The sequence below is a fragment of the Bos taurus genome, chromosome 3, assembly GCF_002263795.3.
Source record: "Bos taurus isolate L1 Dominette 01449 registration number 42190680 breed Hereford chromosome 3, ARS-UCD2.0, whole genome shotgun sequence".
Lineage (NCBI taxonomy): Eukaryota > Metazoa > Chordata > Mammalia > Artiodactyla > Bovidae > Bos > Bos taurus.
Genome location: NC_037330.1, coordinates 9474930 through 9493458, shown reverse-complemented (window position 1 = coordinate 9493458; position 18529 = coordinate 9474930). Strand labels below are relative to the sequence as shown.

Here is an 18529-nt window from a genome sequence, read left to right as displayed (position 1 = left end):
AATACCACTGGCAGTAATTCAATTGGCCACCGTTCATTCATTTAGTGAATACTTGTTGAGCATCTTCTATGCACTGGAGACTGTTTTGTCCCTGGGATATGGTAGTGAACAAAAATAGCCAAGAGACTGCCCTTGTGGAGGTTATATTCTAGTTAAGGGCACAGGGTGGGAAGGGAGAAAGATAATAGCTGAATAGATAACATACTGGGTCCATAGATTGTAAGCCCAAGAGGAGTTCAAAGAAGTGTTGGAATTGGGATACTAAAGTAGGGGATATTGAAAGATGAAGATGGTGAACAGAGAGAAAAGAGGTGCTTGAAAACTGAAATGACAGAAAAAATGTGGCTATTGAAAAAGACATCTGGAGTTTAATCATGGGAGCAAGCAATCAGGTGGGGAAGGGAGTATACCATTGGAGTAGATGAAGATACTGTGAGACCACGGTATGGGAAGGATCATCAACATGGATATTTAAATCTCCAAAAATGAGGACAGGCGCCGTTAGAATGACAGTGAGTCAGAAACTAAAATTTTCAAGGGATGATGGGAGTGGTTTGGTTTCGGTAGCTGGCTGCAGAGGACAGGGGTGGCATGATCTGACGCACAGAAATGTGCTGACTGGTCTCATTCTAAGTTCAGTGCTTGGCTCATCAATTTCTAGCTTTTGTTTTCTATTGTTTTGGGCTCTATGGTGGTGGTGGTAGTTTAGTTTCTAAGTCGAGTCCAACATTTGCAACCCCGTGCACTATAGCCCTCTAGGTTCCTCTGTCCATAGGATTTCCAGGCAAGAATATTGGAGCAGGGTGCCATTTCCTTCTCCAGGGGATCTTCCCAACCCAGGGATTGACCCTGCATCTCTTGCACTGTAGGCAGATTCTTTATCACTGAACCACCAGGGAAGCCCTTAGGGTTCTATATTTCCCTCCAAGTACAACTTTGACCACATCCCATGAGGTTCTATCTGTAGTATCTCATTATTGTTTGGTCCTATACATTTTCAAATTTTTTATTCGAGCTACAAGTTATTTATAAGCATGCTTTTTTTAAAAAAGATTTTGTTTGATGTTGACCACTTTTTAAAGTCTTTATTGAGTTTGTTACAATATTGCTTCCCTTGTTTTTTGTTTTGGTTTTTTGGCTGTGAGGCACGTGGAATCTTAGCTCCCCAACCAGAAATTGAACCCATATCCCCATGCATTTGAAGGTGAAGTCTTAACCACTGGATAGTCAAGGAAGTCCCCCAAACATGCTGTTGTTTTTTAATGGGCTTTTCCTCCAATCTAATTTAAATGCACCTCTCCTGTGCTTGCACAGCCCTCTGTGATGTCCCTCTTATAACCAACCTACAGTGCCGACATCGCGTATTTATCTTCCCCACTGGACTCTAACTTCCTTCTGTGCAAAATGTGAATGAAAGAATGAACGAACGGATGAGTGAATGCCTCCCATCTGGGACCACTCTTCGGGTATCGCTTCCCCTCTGCATGCAGATTCCCTACAGTCCCGTCTTCCTTACCTGCTTCCTTAGACCCTGCTTTCCTCTTGAGTCCACCTTCTTTTACACCACTCTTCTTATTAACTTAGTAAATATTTATGAGCCATCCTCCCTGCCACTCACTGAACAAAGCATGGGGAGGGAGGACACAGATAAATACGACGAGGTGCTTGCCCTTGAGGGGCTCTCAGTCCGATAAGGAAAACATAAACGCAAAACACAAAGTGAAAAGCGCTATGACAGAGATATGTGAGAAGGGCTGTGGCAATCTAAAGAGGTCCCCTAATTCAGCCTTGGGGTCTGGGAAGGCAGGAGAAAGAAGCAGCCTTTGAGGCATAGCTGAATCCCTCCTGACGCTGATGGCTCCCCTCTGCCTGTCCTTCCCTAGACCTATGAGCAGCGGAAGGTGCTGGAGTTCACGTGCCAAACGGCCTTCTTCGTCAGCATCGTGATCGTGCAGTGGGCTGACCTCATCATCTGTAAGACCCGTCGCAACTCAATCTTCCAGCAGGGCATGAAGTGAGCGCTGCCCCCCAAACCCAGCCCCGCCCCAAACTGCACCCCCTGCCTCTCCCTGATCACCTCCTTCACCCCATAAATATCTCCTCTCAGAAACAAGATCCTCATATTTGGGATCCTGGAGGAGACAATCCTGGCCGCTTTTCTGTCCTACACGCCAGGCATGGATGTAGCTCTGCGAATGTACCCACTCAAGTGAGTAAGGGGAGGGGGGGGCAAGGCAAGGCTTCTCTGGGCACAGGGGAAGCATATGGGAGGAAGTGCGGTTGCGTGGGAAGTCGAGCGAGCAGGGCGGCACTCAGTGATGTAGAGAGGACCGCCTGTGCTCCCATAAACACATCTTATTTGAGGAGGGATTAGGGATGAGTGATTGCACTCACCAGACATGCAAATTTCGTGGATTCACCAGTGCTTAACAGAGTGGTTTCTTTTCTATAATAACGCATGGTATAGCGGTCCCAGGCTCCATATTGCTCGGAACTGATGCAATCATAAAATAGCCTACTCTATGCAAGGCTAATTTTGCTGTACTTCTGCAAATATGTTTTCATATGTATGTATGTGAGTGGGCACACTGAAATTCTTACTATCTGGTACCTTGTTTGGTTCAAGTCCTATGTTTTCATTTTTTATATTAGTATATGCTTATGAAATTTTTTCATTTAACAGTTTTATAGAGAAAAAACCAAAACTCCCATTTCACTCCCCCTTCTCCCAACTCTGTATTGGTAGCCTCTATTAATGATTTAGTGTGTATCCTCCCAGCTGATTTTCTACGTGTTTATACATTTTGCTCACCATTCTGTCCCTTGCAGTGTTTTACACAATGTTTTACATTCTGTAGCTGCTAAATTAATGTTTACTAAGACATTGGCACTGCCCTTAGATGCTGGCAATTCCAGATTTGAATTTCAACGGTACTATATATTATTCTATGATCTTGGACAAGTTGGTAACCTCTCTGAGCCTCAGTTTCATGGCAAAGTCTTGATAACACACATCTGGCAGACTGAGAATTACATGTAGAGATGTATATAACACATGGAGCATGGCACTTGGGCCCTGGGGGGCACTTTGCTAATAGTAGCTCAGCTGATGTTGCTATTAATGTCAACATACAAATGCTAGTAAGTGTGGTTGGGCATTAACCATGCTCCCAAACACTGTGTATAAACCTTGACCATAAAACTCATCACCTAATACTGTGATTATTTTGTGTGTTTCTCTGTTTTCTCCAATCACTTGAGCTTCTTGAGATCAAAGACCATCATGTCTTCAGTTTTATTTCCCCAGGACCTAGCACACAGAGTAGACATATGATAACCGTTGTTGAATGGCTGCATGACTGTGTGTATGTAACTGTTCATATTGGTTGAAGGGTATGTGTGTGCACACATATTGAACCATGGCCTAGGCCTGCTCTGTCCAACATGGTAGCCACCATCCTTATGCAACCATTGAACTCTTGAAACATGGCTAGTGAGATTGAGAAACTGAATTTATAATTTTAGTTTACTGAAAGTTAAAAACTAAAGCACTGTCAAATATTTTTCTATTAAATACTACTTTATTGTTTTGGTTGGACTACACTTTCCACCAAATATTTAGTGTCTTACTTGAGACACACTGTCAATGTAAAATACTCACTGGATTTCAAGGACTGGGGATAAGAAAAGGAGGTAAAGTAACTAATTATGTTTATATTGATTATGTGTTGAAACAATAATCTTTTGGCTATTTGGGACTAAGTAAAATATTAAAATAACTTCACTTGTTTCTTTTTCATGTGGCTACTAGAAAATATAAATTTCACATGTGGCTTACAGTGTATTTCTATCAGACGGTGCTGGTCTAGGCCATCTCTCTATCATCCAAGGGACAAATGTGGTCCTGATCCAACCCCTCTCCGGAGTCAGCTCCTTGGTCTATTGAAGAGGTTCAGGAAGAAAAAGATTTCCCCACCTGTGCAATATGGAGGAGTATTTATATTCCCTGGCAAGATATCCCCTACATCTAGTCTCAGACGGACCACCCTGCTTTTGGTTGCAAGAGCTAGAGGACCCGGAAAGCAAAGGGGGGTTCTCCAGCAGTGACTCCATGAAAGCCAGTATATAATCTCCATGAACAATATATGTATCTCTTACATGGCATTTATCCCACTCTGTCCTCATTGGCTTTTTAATGTTCCTGCCCTGGGCCCTCCACCCTCACTCTCCAGGCTCTGGCTTCCTCAAAAGGTAGGAATCAACCTTCCACACTGAAGCAAAGTTACACCACTCAAAATAGCCTGGAGTTAAAACTCCCCTCGGGTCCTCCCCACCATTCTATGCAAAACAAAGAACTCTCTCACCCGAAGAAAAAAATGGACATTAAGGTTGATTACCCCAGCTCCCAGCCGGTCCAGCCTCTGGCCGATCTCCAGAATTCCTTGCCCCAGCCATTTAAGAGATAACTACTCCAAACAACCTTGGAGAAGAACAGGCCCCCTTAAGACAGTAGATTTCCACATATATGCCTATATATACTTACTCTTCTCTTGGGTTAGTGCAGTAGCTCACTAATCTGACTGCTGCCCCTTCTCGCCTCATTAAAGGTGATCTGTTCCTGTAAAGTGCCGGTCTCATTCTTTTTCCAAACCTTGCCTTCTCTAACTCCCTTACCCTACACACACAATAAACAAAACAATTCCCAGCCATGCTCTCTGCGCCTGCCTCTCTCAGGCGCCTCTATCTCCTCCTCTGCTGACCAGCTTTTGCTCTCTTCAGGATAACCTGGTGGTTCTGTGCCACCCCCTACAGCCTCCTCATCTTTGTGTATGATGAAATAAGAAGACTCATCATTCGTCGTTATCCCGGTGGTGAGGCTCCCCCACACCTTGGCCTGAGAGGTCGCTAGGCTCCTGACTGGCTGTCCCATTGCAGATGGTTCCTGCAGCCCCATGGCCCCTCTCCCCAGGTCACTGCCTGGCCTGTGCAGTGCCTGGACCCTGCCCTCTAGTCCTTGACCCCACCACGCTGCTCCTTCCAATCCTTGGGGCCCTGCCTTCCCTGCTCAGGCCTCCCACCCTGTCCTGGCTCATCTTTCTGTTTTTCTCCCCTTGATGCCTTCCCCGGTTCACTCTGGTCTCTTCTCTTCCACAGGCTGGGTGGAGAAGGAGACCTACTACTAACCTCAAGAGAGGAGGAGCTCACATGACATCGGGCTGTTCTGAGGGCCAGGTGGGGGAGGTTTAGAGGCAATGAGCTTGGGAAAACATCTGAGAGAGCGTATTAGTTGGGGCAGAGAGGTGCCAAGAGGAAGAACCTTGGATAAGAGAGACAGGCGATCCTAGGGCTGGGTTGATGGCACCATGGGTAGGAGATGAGGTGGGGGTGAGGGGAAGTCCAGCCTGTGTCTTCCTGGAGCCCAGCGAGGGGCTCAGTAACCAGTCAAGAGAGTAAACATTTGCAACAGCCCTCAGCTCCTGGATGTGTCGCATCTGGTTTTCAGAGATGCTCTCTCCCTAGATCTTCATTCATGGTAGCCGGGCAGAGGGCATCTTTCAGGGGCCCGGCTGGGAAGAGATCAGAATCAAGCATCCTTGCCTGCTGAGGGTATCCTCTCAAAGTTACTCTCCAACTCAACTGATAGCAAGGACAGGACCAGTCAAGCTGGGATCAGAGAAATGGAGGGGATGAGAGAGGAGCAGGAAGCCACACCTTACAGCGGGGCCACAGCACCCACTCAGGTCCTCAGATGACATACAGACTCGTAGAATCTTCATGCTAGAAGACACCTCATTTCATCATGAAGGACAGGAGGTCCAGAGAGGTTAAAAGATTTGGAAGGGGCCACGTGGTGAGAGGTGGAGGCTGCCACCCCACCTCCGAGGATGATCTGGTGTCCCTGACCTCAGCCCTAGTCATCAGGGCATCTCGACCCCATCCCATCCCTTGGCCGTTTTCCCTGGCCGTAGCCTTGCAGCAGAGACTGAAACAATGCTGTCTGGATGCCTGTAGCCTTTGCTTCAGGCATAGCACCCGCCCCCTCATGCTCCAGCTCAACACAGGTGATGGCCGTTCCCCAAAGCCTGGCCTCTGAGCCTGGCACTTGCTGCATCTCAGGTCACTGTGGAGTCCCCAGGAGCTTTCTCTCCTGCCCACCCTCGGCGGCAGCTCTTCCTTCCTCTTCACCCACTAGCTGGCTTTTGCTTTGTGAGCTGGTCTACTCTGCCCTGTGGATCAGTTCACTCTCAGGCTTTTTTTAGAGGAGAGTTGGCTATGCCAAAAAGCATAGAAAGAGAGAGAGAGAAATGCTGAGAAAAGCTGGGGGAAATCGTAGACTGTCACCAAAAACAAAGCACATGTGTTAAGTGACTGCACATTATGTCTGGCAGTGGACAAAGGCCTTAGTCACATCATCCATTAATCCGTACAACAAACACATTCTTACCACCCGACCGGGTTTTTTAGATGATTCTGATTCCAGAACTTGTGCCCTTAACCACTTTTCAGGCTAGTCTTACAATGAAGGCTGGGCCAAAAATCTACAAATGCGTAATGAAAAAGGAGTCTGGCGGATAAGAGGCTGTGGGCTAGCAAAGAGAAGGCCCATCTGTAAGGGACACCAGCCGCTTTCCCCCTACACCGGGCACACCCTCCTCGGAGGTCTCTCTCCCACCTGCTCCCCTCCTCCTCCAACACAAGGTCTCCTGGGGACGGGTTGTACCAGTCTGGGGTCCTTCCCCGCTGCTGACAGGGCTGAACCAGACCCTGGGAGACAGAGGGGCCAGGTTGTGTGCGTGTGCGTGTGCGTGTGCGTGTGTGTGTGTGAGCTAGGGAGAGGGGAGTGTGAAACCAGCTACTCAGGTTTCAGCAGCAGGAGCTTCGGGTGTCTGGTGGGGTAAAAATACAGAGGCCCCAACTTAGGGTCATTTGATACCAGTGGCTGAGCCTGAAGGCAGGGGCCTAGAGGGAAAGGACCGAGTAGAAAGTAGAGAGGAAAGCATCAGAAAGGAGGACAGGGAGGACAGGAGGGCTGCAGCTGCTGGAAAGGCTCTGGTGTCTCTGGAGAGCCAGGGGCGAGGAGAGGGAGCAGGACAGGATGAAGCAGCCTGGTAACTGCAGGAGAGGAGGGGAGAATGGAGCGGGCCTGGGGCACCTTTTCCTCCCATCTCACACCCGGGGGTACGAAAGGTCAGATTCAGGATGAACTGAGTCTAATGTCCCAGTGTCTCTGTCTCGATGTCCCCCACCCCCCACCCCCCACCCCCAGAGTGCGCACGGCAGGAGGAGTCCGGGCTGAACATCATCTGGTCGTGGACGTCTGGGTGGGTCAGCCCTTCTCTCCCGCAGTCTTTGTGCCGATGGTAGAGCACATTGTTTGGCCTCCCTGACTCCAAGAGATGGGTTCTGGGGTGTCTTCAGCTCCAACATGCCCTGCTTAGCTACATCTGGCCTCTCCTGCTCCGACAGCTGCCTCTCTTGGACGCACTCCTGCCACGTTCCTGAGATATTTTCCTGGCCTTCCTTGCTTAGCTGTGTAAGGTCTGCCCCACGGGAGAGGGGAAAAATTCCTCCTCTAACATAATTTCATGGTGCAAAACACATGCTTGCTCGCCAACATCAGAGATACCTCGGGGCAGGGATGGGGGCTTCTGACTTCCATCTGGCTAGCCTCTCTTTCGCCTCCCTTGTGCCTCAGCTTAGCTGTGCATGAGTCCTGGGTGGTGGTGGGGCCATGAAAAGGGTCTCTCCTTCAAGGTACCCAGAGTTGAACTCATCCACTCTGCCCTCACCCCCAAGCTGGGATCCAGGAAGCGAGAGGCCCATCCTCCCAGCTCTGCTTTGACGCTTAGTGCACAGGATTAATCAACATCCTTGGTTCAGGGCCCCACCTCCTCATGTTTCCCCAGTGTTAATTTTTTCCCCTTATTCTTTATACCTGGTCCTTTTTGTCTTGTCAAAGATGTAGGAATGAGTAGTCGCAACTTGCTTTCCTCGGAATCATTCATCCTGGGGAAGCCTCCTTTCCACCGTGCCCTAGAAAACTAGTCCCATAGGATCAGAGTAGAGAGTACCAGCAGGAGGCCGCAGCCGAATGACTCTCTCCTTCTCATCTCAGGGCTGTGGGCAGAGAAGCCCCAGATCCGCATCTCCCAGGGTGGCTGTGGGCCAGCACTTCACGCCCCACGCCCCGTCCTTCCCCTGCATTCTCCAGTTAGGAGTGTTGAGTGAAGCAAAGGAAACTGGCTGGAGCTGAGCCAGGGCGCCAGTCCTGGACACGGCTCCATCTTTTATTAGGGGAATGATCTCATCCTTGGTCTTGGTTCTTTAAAGGGAAGTGCAGGGGGTCTCTTTCCTGCAGCCTGGATTGCATTTGTACTCCCCGCCTTCCTCCACAGGATCAAACAAACAGGCTTGACCCAGAGGAGAGCCCCAGGTTTTAGGACTTAGAGGCAATACCGCACTTGTCCCTCCTTTACGAATGTATCACCAGTCCAACCTCTGACCCAGAATACAGCCCAGTTTCCCTCTCTGAGTACCCTCGCCCTCCCTCAACTCTCCCTAATTACCCCAAGCCTTCCCTCCCCCAGCCCCAGCTTCATTTACCTCCGACTCATCTCATCTTATTTTTAGCTCCAGCTTTTTCCTTTCTTAATATGGTGATGAGCTCTTAGGCCAGTGTGGGGACAGGGGCTGAGGAGCCCTGGACATGGGGTGCGGGGGAGGGGAAGGAGGCTCTGGGAGCCTGGGTGAGAGGTGGTGGAGGTAGGAGGATCCCGGCCCTTGTGGAGTGCCCTGGCCTCAGAAGGTTATCCGTCTCCCCTGCCAATCCTGGAGACATATTTAGACGGGACCAGGTGGGGGCCGAGGGGTGCCAACCTCAGGGGCAGCTCCGGTTCCCTCCCCGCCCCCTGCTCCTATCCCTCCTCTGGCCCTTTTTCTCTTGGCTCTGTCGGCAGTTTCTCCAGGGCCGGCAGGGTCCTCTGTCCAGTGCTCTGGGCCATTCCCCACCCCACCCCCACTGTGAGCCCCCAACTCAGGATTTGGGACCCAGGGGCCCCTCCCTACTCCAGCTAACCTCTTCTAGACGAGACGCTCCGACTCAGACCCCACTACCTCCATGAGCGCTGCGGACAGGATGGGGGCCAGAGCTGTGCCCGGCCTGCGGCTGGCACTGCTGCTCCTGATGGTGCTAGGGACACCCAAGTCAGGGGTGCAGGGGGAGGAAGGGCTCGACTTCCCTGAGTACGATGGTGTGGACCGTGTGGTCAATGTCAACGCAAAGAACTACAAAAATGTGTTCAAGAAGTATGAGGTGCTGGCGCTGCTCTACCACGAACCACCCGAGGATGACAAGGCCTCACAAAGACAGTTTGAGATGGATGAGCTGATCCTGGAGGTGAGTGACGGGGTCTGCAGGCTGGCAGAGCAGGCCCAGCCCCTCTCTGTACCCCTCTCTCCTACAACGCCACGTGGATCTTTGAGGGTGGGACTGGGGGGACCGGCAGTGCAGCGGGATCCTGCTTCCACTAACAGGACACAAGTGGCATATGACCTTGGCCAAAAGAGAGAGAAATTCAGGAACCCCAAAGTACCCCTGTAGCCAGGCAATGTTAGCAAAGAGGGGAGCTGCAGGGAGAATCTCTCCTCCGTGCTAGAGGAGGCTGGCAGTACTAGGTTTGGCTAGGACTGGGGTGACCTTGGGGGCACCCCAAGGCGGGTGCAAAAAAGGAAAAGAGAGTTTCTTCATGGGAAGGAGAGGAATTGCAGTGCACCCCCAAATCTACCGTCCTAGCCAGAACGTGCCTGTTCTCTATACACTTTAGGGGCTGCACTCCAGAGAGTTCCAAACGGTATAAATATAAATGTCACTGACATTTTATTTGCATGTTTTTGTTTAGTCGTTAAGTTGTGCCTGACTCTTTTGTGACCCCATGGACTGTAGCCCAGCAGCCTCCTCTGTCCATAGGATTTCCCAGGCAAGATACTGGAGTAGGTTGTCATTTCCTTCTCCAGAGGACCTTCCCAACCCAGGGATGGAACCCACATCTCCTGCTTGGCAGGCAGATTCTTTACCACTGAGCCATCTGGGAAGCCTGCATGTCACTGATTTCATAGCTAAAGGTGTAATGGAGCCCACCATGCCTCCCACTGGCCTCTCAGGCCCCTCTCTCCTCCCCCATCCCATCTGCCCCTACTGGATCAAGCTGGGCACGCCGACTGGAAAATTTTTGTGTTTGGAGGCGGCTTCACCATGCCTTCCCCAAATTGTCTTTGTGGGAAGACTCTCCTCACCCGCTAGCTGACCTCAGGCATAAAGGAGAGAGGGCCTATTGTTACAAGGAAAAAAGCCCGTGTTCATAAATGATTGGAGACTTGGTCACACAGCCCTCCAGGAGCCGGGATGTGTTGGAGGCTCCTTGTCCAAGCTGCTGCAGCCCCTCTTCTAGCTTGGCAGCACAGAGAGGCCCCAGCTTGCCCAGAGCTTGGAGTATTTCAGGGCAAGACACCAGGATTGCAGGCTCTCATTTCTGTGTGCCCCTGCCGCATGCTGGAACCTGCCATCTGATTAATGAGCTGAGTATTTTTATCCTGAGTGCTCAGCATCCCTGGCCATCCACCTGCCAACCGTCTCCCTGCCCTGTCCTCCTGAGAATCTGAGCACAGACTCAGGCACTCAGATGGGTAAAGGTGGGGGGTAAAGCTGCAAACTGTGCCCAGTGCAGAGCGCATCAGGGTCAAGAGCCTGGCAGGTCGGGGTGGGGTGGGCGGGGCACAGGGACAGGGGCCTAGGGCTGACACTCCATAGCGTAAGGACAGGCTGAAGTAGATAGTGAAAAGCCAAGTCCCACTCCATTGAGGAAAGCCGGGCCTACTTCACCTCTAGTCTCTCTCTCTGTTGGTCTCTTTGCCTCTGCGGGTAACCTCTCCCCGATCCTCAGCAACATGAACAGACCCATTACCACCCTCTCTCTCTCCAAAATTCTCCCCACTGGGAGTCACTCAGAAGAATCCAAGGGACGCAGAACATCACCCCCACACTGAGTATGGCCTTCGTATGGAGGACAGGGCTCAGCTCTGAAGGAGGGAAGGGCCTCAGGCATTCTGAAGATCCCTCAGTATCCCTAAGGAACCCATAAGCACATGTGCAGTGCCTTCAATGTAAGAAGCACATTGCAAATGAGCAATGGGCTTCCCAGGTAACTCAACGGTAAAGAATCCACCTGCCAAGCAGGAGACGCAGATTTGATCCCTGGGTGGGGAAGATCCTCTGGAGAAAGAAATGGCAATCCACTCCAGTATTCTTGCCTGGGAAATCCCATGGACAGAGGAGCCTGGTGGGCTACAGTTCATGGGGTCCTAGAGTCAGACATGACTTAGTGCCTAAACAACAATAAATGAGCAGTAAGTGTTCAAGGATTAAATTTGAACCAAAGACAAAAAAAAAAAAAAAATGGCCAGCGGGGGGGCGGGTGGCGGGTAGAAGGGAAAGTAGAGATATCTTGGATCCTGGAACAGTGTCAAGGTCTCATAGTCCCAGAATCCCAAATGACCCAACTCAAAAGAACGAGATGGGAACTAGTGGTTATTAAGACTTTCAGGGGCTGATTTTAACCCTAACTCTCCCTTCAGTTGGCAGCCCAAGTGCTAGAAGACAAGGGTGTTGGCTTCGGGATGGTGGACTCTGAGAAGGACGCGGCTGTAGCCAAGAAGCTAGGTAAGGGTAGGAGGAGCAGGAAGCGGTAAGTGGCAAGTGAGGAAAGACTCAAATTTGCAGGGGTATGGCTGGGGGTTCCAGGCTCTCCGTTATTCCTTACAGAGAACCATGCTCAAATCTCAGAGAGAGGTGGAACTGGCCTTCTTTGTACGTACCCAAAAAACAGGGCTACGGGCTGGAGGAAGGGGGTAATCAGGGAACACGAGTGCGGCTGGAGAAGCCTCCGCAAGCTCCTCTTCCAACCCCTCCCCGACCCGCAGAGCTGCGGGCCGGATGTTACAGCACCAGACGCCAGGGGGCAGCACAGGCCGAGACCGGACTCCGGATGTGGATGGGGGAGGGGTGGTCAGTAATGAAGTCATCCGGTCAGTAATAGCAGAAGGTTAAAGGGCCCGGGCTGGGAACTAGCAACCTGAGTTCTCAGAGGCGGTAAAAGGAGTATCTGTCCTTGGTTATGGCAGATAGAGAAAGGGAGACATCTTGCTGGAGTCTATGTCCCTTTGTCCTCCCCTAGCACCCTCTGGAGAGCCCCTGGGGCCAGACTAGCCACCTAGGCTAAATCCAGGGGGCTGGACCTCAGGGATGTAGGGGCTAAGAGGCAGTGGAGGTAAGCAGGGCCGGGGGCAGGGGAGGTGAAGGATGGGAGAGAGGGTCCAGTGGGATTATGGAATGGGCTGTGATCCTGGATTTGGACCCTCGGATCTGTGGGAAGGCTGGAATCATGGCCTACCTCTGGCTCCCTGCCTAGGACTGACTGAAGAGGACAGCGTTTATGTTTTCAAGGGGGATGAAGTCATTGAGTACGATGGCGAGTTTTCTGCTGACACCCTGGTGGAGTTTCTGCTTGATGTGAGGACCCCTTGGACCTAATGGCCTTGCTTAAAGACCTCATGCCCATCCGACCAACTCCAGCCTCACACACAAACACACACACAGAGGCTACAGAGAGCCCTTCCTCCCCAACAGAGAGCCCCTTTCTCCCTGATCCCTCTCCCTGTCTCTGCCACTGAGTTCAGAGATTCACTCTCATTCCTTCAATGTCCTTGCTCTTCCAGGTCCTAGAGGACCCTGTGGAATTGATTGAGGGTGAACGAGAGCTGCAGGCATTTGAGAATATTGAAGATGATAACAAACTTATTGGCTACTTCAAGAACAAAGACTCAGAGCGTGGGTAACCCTCAGACTCCACTGCCCCCCCACACCCCACTTCATCTGCCCTCCTCCCTCTCCACCTCACCCACTGGCTCAGACCCCTGCCCCATCACCCCTCTTGCCAGGGTGGGTCCAGCGACTGCTCTGATCTCCCTGCACTCTGTGTTTCTCATACAGGCACCAAGGCATTTCCCTTCCCTGCCCCCTCACCACTCTATCTACTCTCAGAAAGCTAGAGGGAGTGGGTCTCAGAATGAATCCATTTGCCAAAGAACTGGGAGACAGAGAGGAGGCAGAGGTGGCTCCCTGGCAGCCCCTGGTGGCCCCAGAGACTGACTCTGCATTCCCTCCTCAGATTACAAAGCCTATGAGGACGCCGCGGAGGAGTTCCACCCCTACATCCCCTTCTTCGCCACCTTCGACAGCAAGGTTCTCCTCCCTGTGGCCACCCTGAGTCTCCCTCACTCCTGTCAGCTGCCCTCCAGACCCCCTCCCAGAATCGATGGGGGACCTCCTCCCTCCTTACACACTGGTATTCCCCACCCCACCCCACGCCGGCTTCCTCCACTCCACAGATTTCAGAGGATCTAACCCCTCTCAGGTTCAACCGAAGCCCAGAGAAGTTAACACGTGTCCAGTGTCACAATGGCAGTGACAAGGGCCCAGGTTGTCTGACTCCCTGTTTGATACTGGCTCCCCCCCAACACTCTCCATTAATACTGCTTCTCCCCCTGACTGCGTGTCCCCTGCTCCAATCCCCCATCCCCTTCCCCAAAAGGTGGCAAAGAAGCTGACCCTAAAGCTGAATGAAATTGATTTCTACGAGGCCTTCATGGAGGAGCCTGTGACCATCCCAGACAAGCCCAACAGCGAAGAGGAGATCGTCAGCTTCGTGGAGGCACACAAGAGGTAGGCATGGGGGGAGCCCCCGAGCAGGGCGGGCTCCTCCTCAGGAGCATGTCTGCGAGACGGGCTGGGGGAAAGGCAGCTGGGCAGGAGCCTGGTCTCCCCTGGAGACGAATACATCTGCGGGGACTAGTGCTCCCTGATGCACTGATGGTTTTGCACAGTATTTTGCACCCCAACACTTAGCCAGAGCCTTACACACAGAACGCGAACGTGAACGTGAAGTCGCTCAGTCGTGTCCGACTCTTTGCGACCCCATGGACTGTAGCCTACCAGGCTCCTCTGTCCACGGGATTTACCAGGCAATAGTACTGGAGTGGATTGCCATTTCCTTCTCCAAGGGATCTTCCCAACCCAGGGATTGAACCCGGGTCTCCTGCATCGTAGGCAGATGCTTTACCGTCTGAGCCATTACACACAGAAGGTGCCCCATAAACCTGTACAGTTCACTGTGATGTGAGACCAGTGTTGAGTGCCTGTGGTCTGCTAGGAACGCTGAAGTGCTCTCTTTCTTATTCTTTTTAATCCTTTAACAACCTCAGTTAAAGAGAGTCCACAAGGAGTGTCAGAACAGGGATCCTAAGCCAGGTCTGACCCGTGTTCTTTCCCACACATGGCCTACACCAGTGGTTCTCAACAGGGCTGGAGGGCGTGGGGAGGTAGGGGGACGATTCCGTCCTCCACGGCATGTTTTGCAATGTCTAGAGACACTTTTGGTTGGAGCGAGTACTACTGGTGTTTAGTGAGTGGAGACCAGGGATGCTGCTTAATATCCTGCAGTGCACAGGGCAGCCCTTCCACAACAAAGAATTATCCGGCCCCAAATGTCAAATGCTGAGGCTGAGAAACCCTGCCCTACACTCACACAGAATTCTCTTCCTTCACAGTCCTCCACCACTGCGAACACCCATTCATCACTGAGAACACTACTTACCGTCACCCTCCCCCTCTAGATTACGGTTCTCTCCCTCAGGGCAGAAATATGCTGGCCTCACTCAATTCTGTCTGCACAGCACCTAGCACAGCGTTTAGAACATCTCCAGCACTCAATTTGTGAAAGAATGAATGAACATCCAGATGTCCAGTTCTTTCTCCCAAAAGTCTCTTTTCCAGTCCCCTTGCCCACCCTCTGCTCTCCCACCTGCTTTAACCATGCAATGATCTGGGCCTGGTGCCCGGAGCTTGGTCTTTTCCAGATGGCTTGGTTCTGGGCTACAAGCTGTCTGTGCCCTAGGCGTGACCCTGTGGCAGCCTCTGCTTACAGGGATCTGCTGGAGCCAAGGGTGTCCTTCTTGCCCGCTGAGTAGTGCCTTTTTCTCTCTTCTAGATCAACCCTGAGGAAGCTGAAGCCTGAGAGTATGTATGAGACTTGGGTGAGTGCCCCTGGATGGGGCCAGGCCTGGGGCGAGCATGGGAAAATTCAAGTCCTGGGAACATCTAGTCTTGCTGCTCCTCATGTCTTGCTTGTGGGAAAGACAGTGCACCAGCCAACGTTGAGGGCTTCTGTTCTGAAGAATGTGTCAGGAGCTGGGGGACACACTTAACTTGATGACGATGACAAAAGAGGAGCCCTAAGCTCTGGGGCTGAAGGGTTTGCTAGAGGAGTGTGGGTGACAAGAACATACCTGCTTCAGAAGCTAGACTGCCGCAAGACTCAGGTCCAGGGAAGATCTAGGGTCTGTTCTGGGCTCTCTAACTTCAGGGAGTATAGCTAAGGTCTTCCTCCCCACACCCCTCAACAGGAGGACGATCTGGATGGAATCCATATTGTGGCCTTTGCAGAGGAAACTGATCCTGGTGAGGAAGGAATACTGGGTTGGATTTGGGATGCGGGGGCACTGGTGAGACGGGGAGATGGGGTATTAATTAGAGAGTAGGCTTTTAACACGCAAGATGTGTTTTCTCAGAGCATAGTTTACAAGCTAGACATGTGGAGCTATGGGACGCGGGCACAGAGAGCTGGACTCCAGATTCCTCTGTGCCCCGTCACATCCTTATCACCTGTGTTCCCTCCAAGATGGCTATGAGTTCTTAGAGACACTCAAGGCCGTGGCCCAAGACAACACGGACAATCCTGATCTGAGCATCATCTGGATTGACCCTGATGACTTCCCCCTGGTAAGAATCGTCACTGGGCACTGCTGTCCTTGGCAGGGCCTTAGCCTGGAGCATGTCCTGAGGGGGTCTGTTTCAGAGTTCCTATTCCCATCTCCTAGTGGAGGACCCTACTGCATGCTCAGGGGCACTAAGGGCATCCTCAGAAAGAGGACACAGATTGGGACGTGTGGGAACAACAGGATTCCCAGAGCAGAGGCTGAGCAGGTAGCTCAGGTGCCCAGGGGCACCTTTCTCTTTCTAGAGAAATCCAGAGTTTGGGGGAGCAGGGGCACATTAGCCCTGCGTGTGGGTGTACATAATCACAGAATCGAAGCACAGAGATACCATGTCTCAGGGCATGGCTCTGTTACCAGCAGAATCCCCAACACCTAACCTTCTTTGTTGAAAAGAGAACTAGATAAACAAACACAAGTGTGAGGACCAATGGCAGTCACTGATTATAACTACCTTAGAGATGTGGGAACTGAGGGCCAGGGAGAAGTGACTTGCCCTGAGTCACAAAGTCAATCAGTAGCAGAGCCAGGATCAGAGCAGGCTTCCTATCTATCAGTAGTTTTCTTCAGAAGGAAGTGGCCAGTGTCCCCAGCTGACGCTCCTGATACTCTCCTTTTGGTATATCTACTCTTTCTTCAACTGCTTAGTTCTGCCCATTCCCTTCAGGGACTGTAGCTGGACCCATCGCCCACCCCCCACGGGCTCACAGTGTCCTCTGTCTCCTCCTCGTTGGCCCTCACACGCACCCTCCTGGACTCAGGTATTCCTAGCCTCCATTAAGTTTTACCATATATGGTCTCTCCACAGCTGGTTCCATACTGGGAGAAGACATTTAACATCGACTTGTCAGCCCCGCAAATAGGAGTCGTCAATGTTACTGACGTGAGTTTCCTTCCATCATCCCTGGCTGACCTCCACCTCTGCATCCCAGCATAGCTAGTTCTCTGCTTTGCTAACTAGGAATTGAGGGCCCTTCCCAGAGGAATCAGACCTGCCCAGTCTAATGGCTGGAAAGAGGGAAAGATTCCTGCCCTGAACACACTCCTGCTTCTATCTGTTGGACTTTGGCTGCTCGTCCTTCAAAGCCCAGTTCAAATCCTCTCTTCTCCATGAAGTCTTTCCAGATCTGCCATTTGGAATCATTTTCTTCCTCCCAGAGCCCATTTGGCATTGAGAACATGACTTTAATATGGCTATTATGTATCATGTGTGTCTCTTCCAGTAGTCTTTGAGCTTTTAGAAGGCAGAAATATTCTCTTTCACATACATCAGATGCTTTAACATTTGTTGAGTTGAATAGCTCATGGTCTGCTTTCATGTAATTCTCAGTCTAAGTGGTGAAGTAGGTATTCCATTAACCACCAGGCCAGATCTGATCAACTCTATAACAGAGACACAAATAAAATGCCAGGAAAGCACAGAAATCAGTGACCTCTACCTGTGAGTCAGAGTGGGTTTACAAGGAGTAGAGTTTAAAGTGGAGTGTAAATCAATCATACCTCACTTTTTAAAAATAAAGAATAAATTATTTAAATCTAAAAAATTTAAATACACTTAAGTTCTGTGAGTGAAAATTATGAGACATTATTTCCAAACTGATGGAAAAGTTACTGCAAAAGGTCAAAAAGAAGGAAAATGAGTATCACGCCTGGGAAAAGGCAAGTCGGATTTTATGGCTTGAGAGTCCGGAGATCTCTGAGGATGATGCCAGAGAAGCAGGTTTTGGAAAGTCTGGAATGCTAGAGATTTTCTGACTTTATTCTCCAGGCCATGAAGAGTCACCAGTGGTTTTGCATCAAGGGCATGATACAGAGGTCTGTTTTGTGAAGCTCAGCACAGCAAGAGCTAGTAAGAAAGACCAAAGGGAGAAGGTCTACTTGCTGACCCAGCTGTTCTTTCTATTCCCACTGTCACTGTTCCAACCTAGACCTTCATCTGGACACTTTTCCTGCCCAGGGACAGATGCAGAGAAGGGGACAGAGGATGTACAGAGTCCAGAGAGTGGGAGGACAGGTCTAGAGACCTGAGTCAGGCTTAGTTCTGATCCCTGGTCTGTGCCATGTCCTAGGCGGACAGTGTATGGATGGAAATGGATGATGAGGAGGACCTGCCCTCTGCCGAGGAGCTGGAGGACTGGCTGGAGGACGTGCTGGAGGGCGAGATCAACACAGAGGACGACGACGAAGAAGACGACTAGTTGCCGTGGCAGCCGTCTCCTGGCCCCACCCGCTCCCCTCCTGCTCCCCTCTCCTTCCCTGAGCTCCTCCAGGGACACTAGGTTGCGTCCTCCGCCATGGGGCTTGTTGGGGTCTGTATGCTAGGTGCTGAGATTTCCCAACACACCAGCTCAGCTGTCTTCTCTCTGGCTCCTGTTCCCTGTCCCACTGCATCCCAGTATCAATTGTTTCTTCCGTCACTCCCTTCATGCTTTCTTGTGACTCCCCCCTTGCCATATCCATGGGTCCCCATCTCTTCTGTTCCCCCCACCTGACCAACTCTTCCTTACTCTCTCAAGTCCTCTGTCCTTCTGATTGTCCTGTCCCTGGCCAGGGAGAGTACTGTGTTTGGGGCTGAACTTTAGCAATCTCTTGTTGATGTATTTGGGTCAAATGAGACCTCAATAAAGGATCTGGGGCAACATTA

General features: G+C 51.1%; 2 protein-coding genes and 1 long non-coding RNA gene across 10 annotated transcripts in view; 2 read left to right on the top strand and 1 right to left on the bottom strand.

Annotated features, from left to right (window-relative positions):
- Positions 1-5473, top strand: part of ATP1A4 (ATPase Na+/K+ transporting subunit alpha 4) — a 32853-nt gene extending 27380 nt beyond the window's left edge. For 5 of the 6 annotated variants that reach the window (XM_059884756.1, XM_059884755.1, XM_005203533.5 and 2 more), the window contains 4 exons: positions 1884-2014; positions 2108-2209; positions 4780-4871; positions 5155-5473. In XM_059884756.1, coding sequence (XP_059740739.1) covers positions 1884-2014; positions 2108-2209; positions 4780-4871; positions 5155-5183 — 354 coding nt within the window. In that variant the 3' untranslated portion in view covers positions 5184-5473. The remainder of the gene's footprint in view (positions 1-1883; positions 2015-2107; positions 2210-4779; positions 4872-5154) is intronic. The other variant, NM_001144103.2, reaches the window with a different exon arrangement.
- LOC101902959 (uncharacterized) overlaps positions 1-8907 on the bottom strand; it is a 26590-nt gene extending 17683 nt beyond the window's left edge. For 2 of the 3 annotated variants that reach the window (XR_009493829.1, XR_009493830.1), the window contains exon 1: positions 7937-8907. This is a non-coding gene — a long non-coding RNA (uncharacterized lncRNA). The remainder of the gene's footprint in view (positions 1-7936) is intronic. The other variant, XR_009493831.1, reaches the window with a different exon arrangement.
- CASQ1 (calsequestrin 1) lies at positions 8878-18529 on the top strand. The gene is made up of 11 exons (NM_001077877.2): positions 8878-9397; positions 11632-11716; positions 12465-12565; positions 12772-12883; positions 13224-13297; positions 13647-13777; positions 15102-15147; positions 15517-15571; positions 15792-15892; positions 16694-16768; positions 17955-18529. The coding sequence occupies exons 1-11, from the start codon at positions 9119-9121 to the stop codon at positions 18081-18083; spliced, it is 1188 nt and encodes a 395-aa protein (NP_001071345.1). The 5' UTR covers positions 8878-9118; the 3' UTR covers positions 18084-18529.

What these genes read in the sequence shown, in the direction of transcription:
- CASQ1 (NM_001077877.2), top strand. Translation starts at nt 9,119, where the DNA reads ATGAGCGCTGCGGACAGGATGGGGGCCAGAGCTGTGCCCGGCCTGCGG. An exon ending in TGGATGAGCTGATCCTGGAG is followed by an intron (nt 9,398 to 11,631) that starts GTGAGTGACGGG and finishes CTCTCCCTTCAG; the next exon opens with TTGGCAGCCCAAGTGCTAGA. An exon ending in TGCAGAGGAAACTGATCCTG is followed by an intron (nt 15,572 to 15,791) that starts GTGAGGAAGGAA and finishes GTTCCCTCCAAG; the next exon opens with ATGGCTATGAGTTCTTAGAG.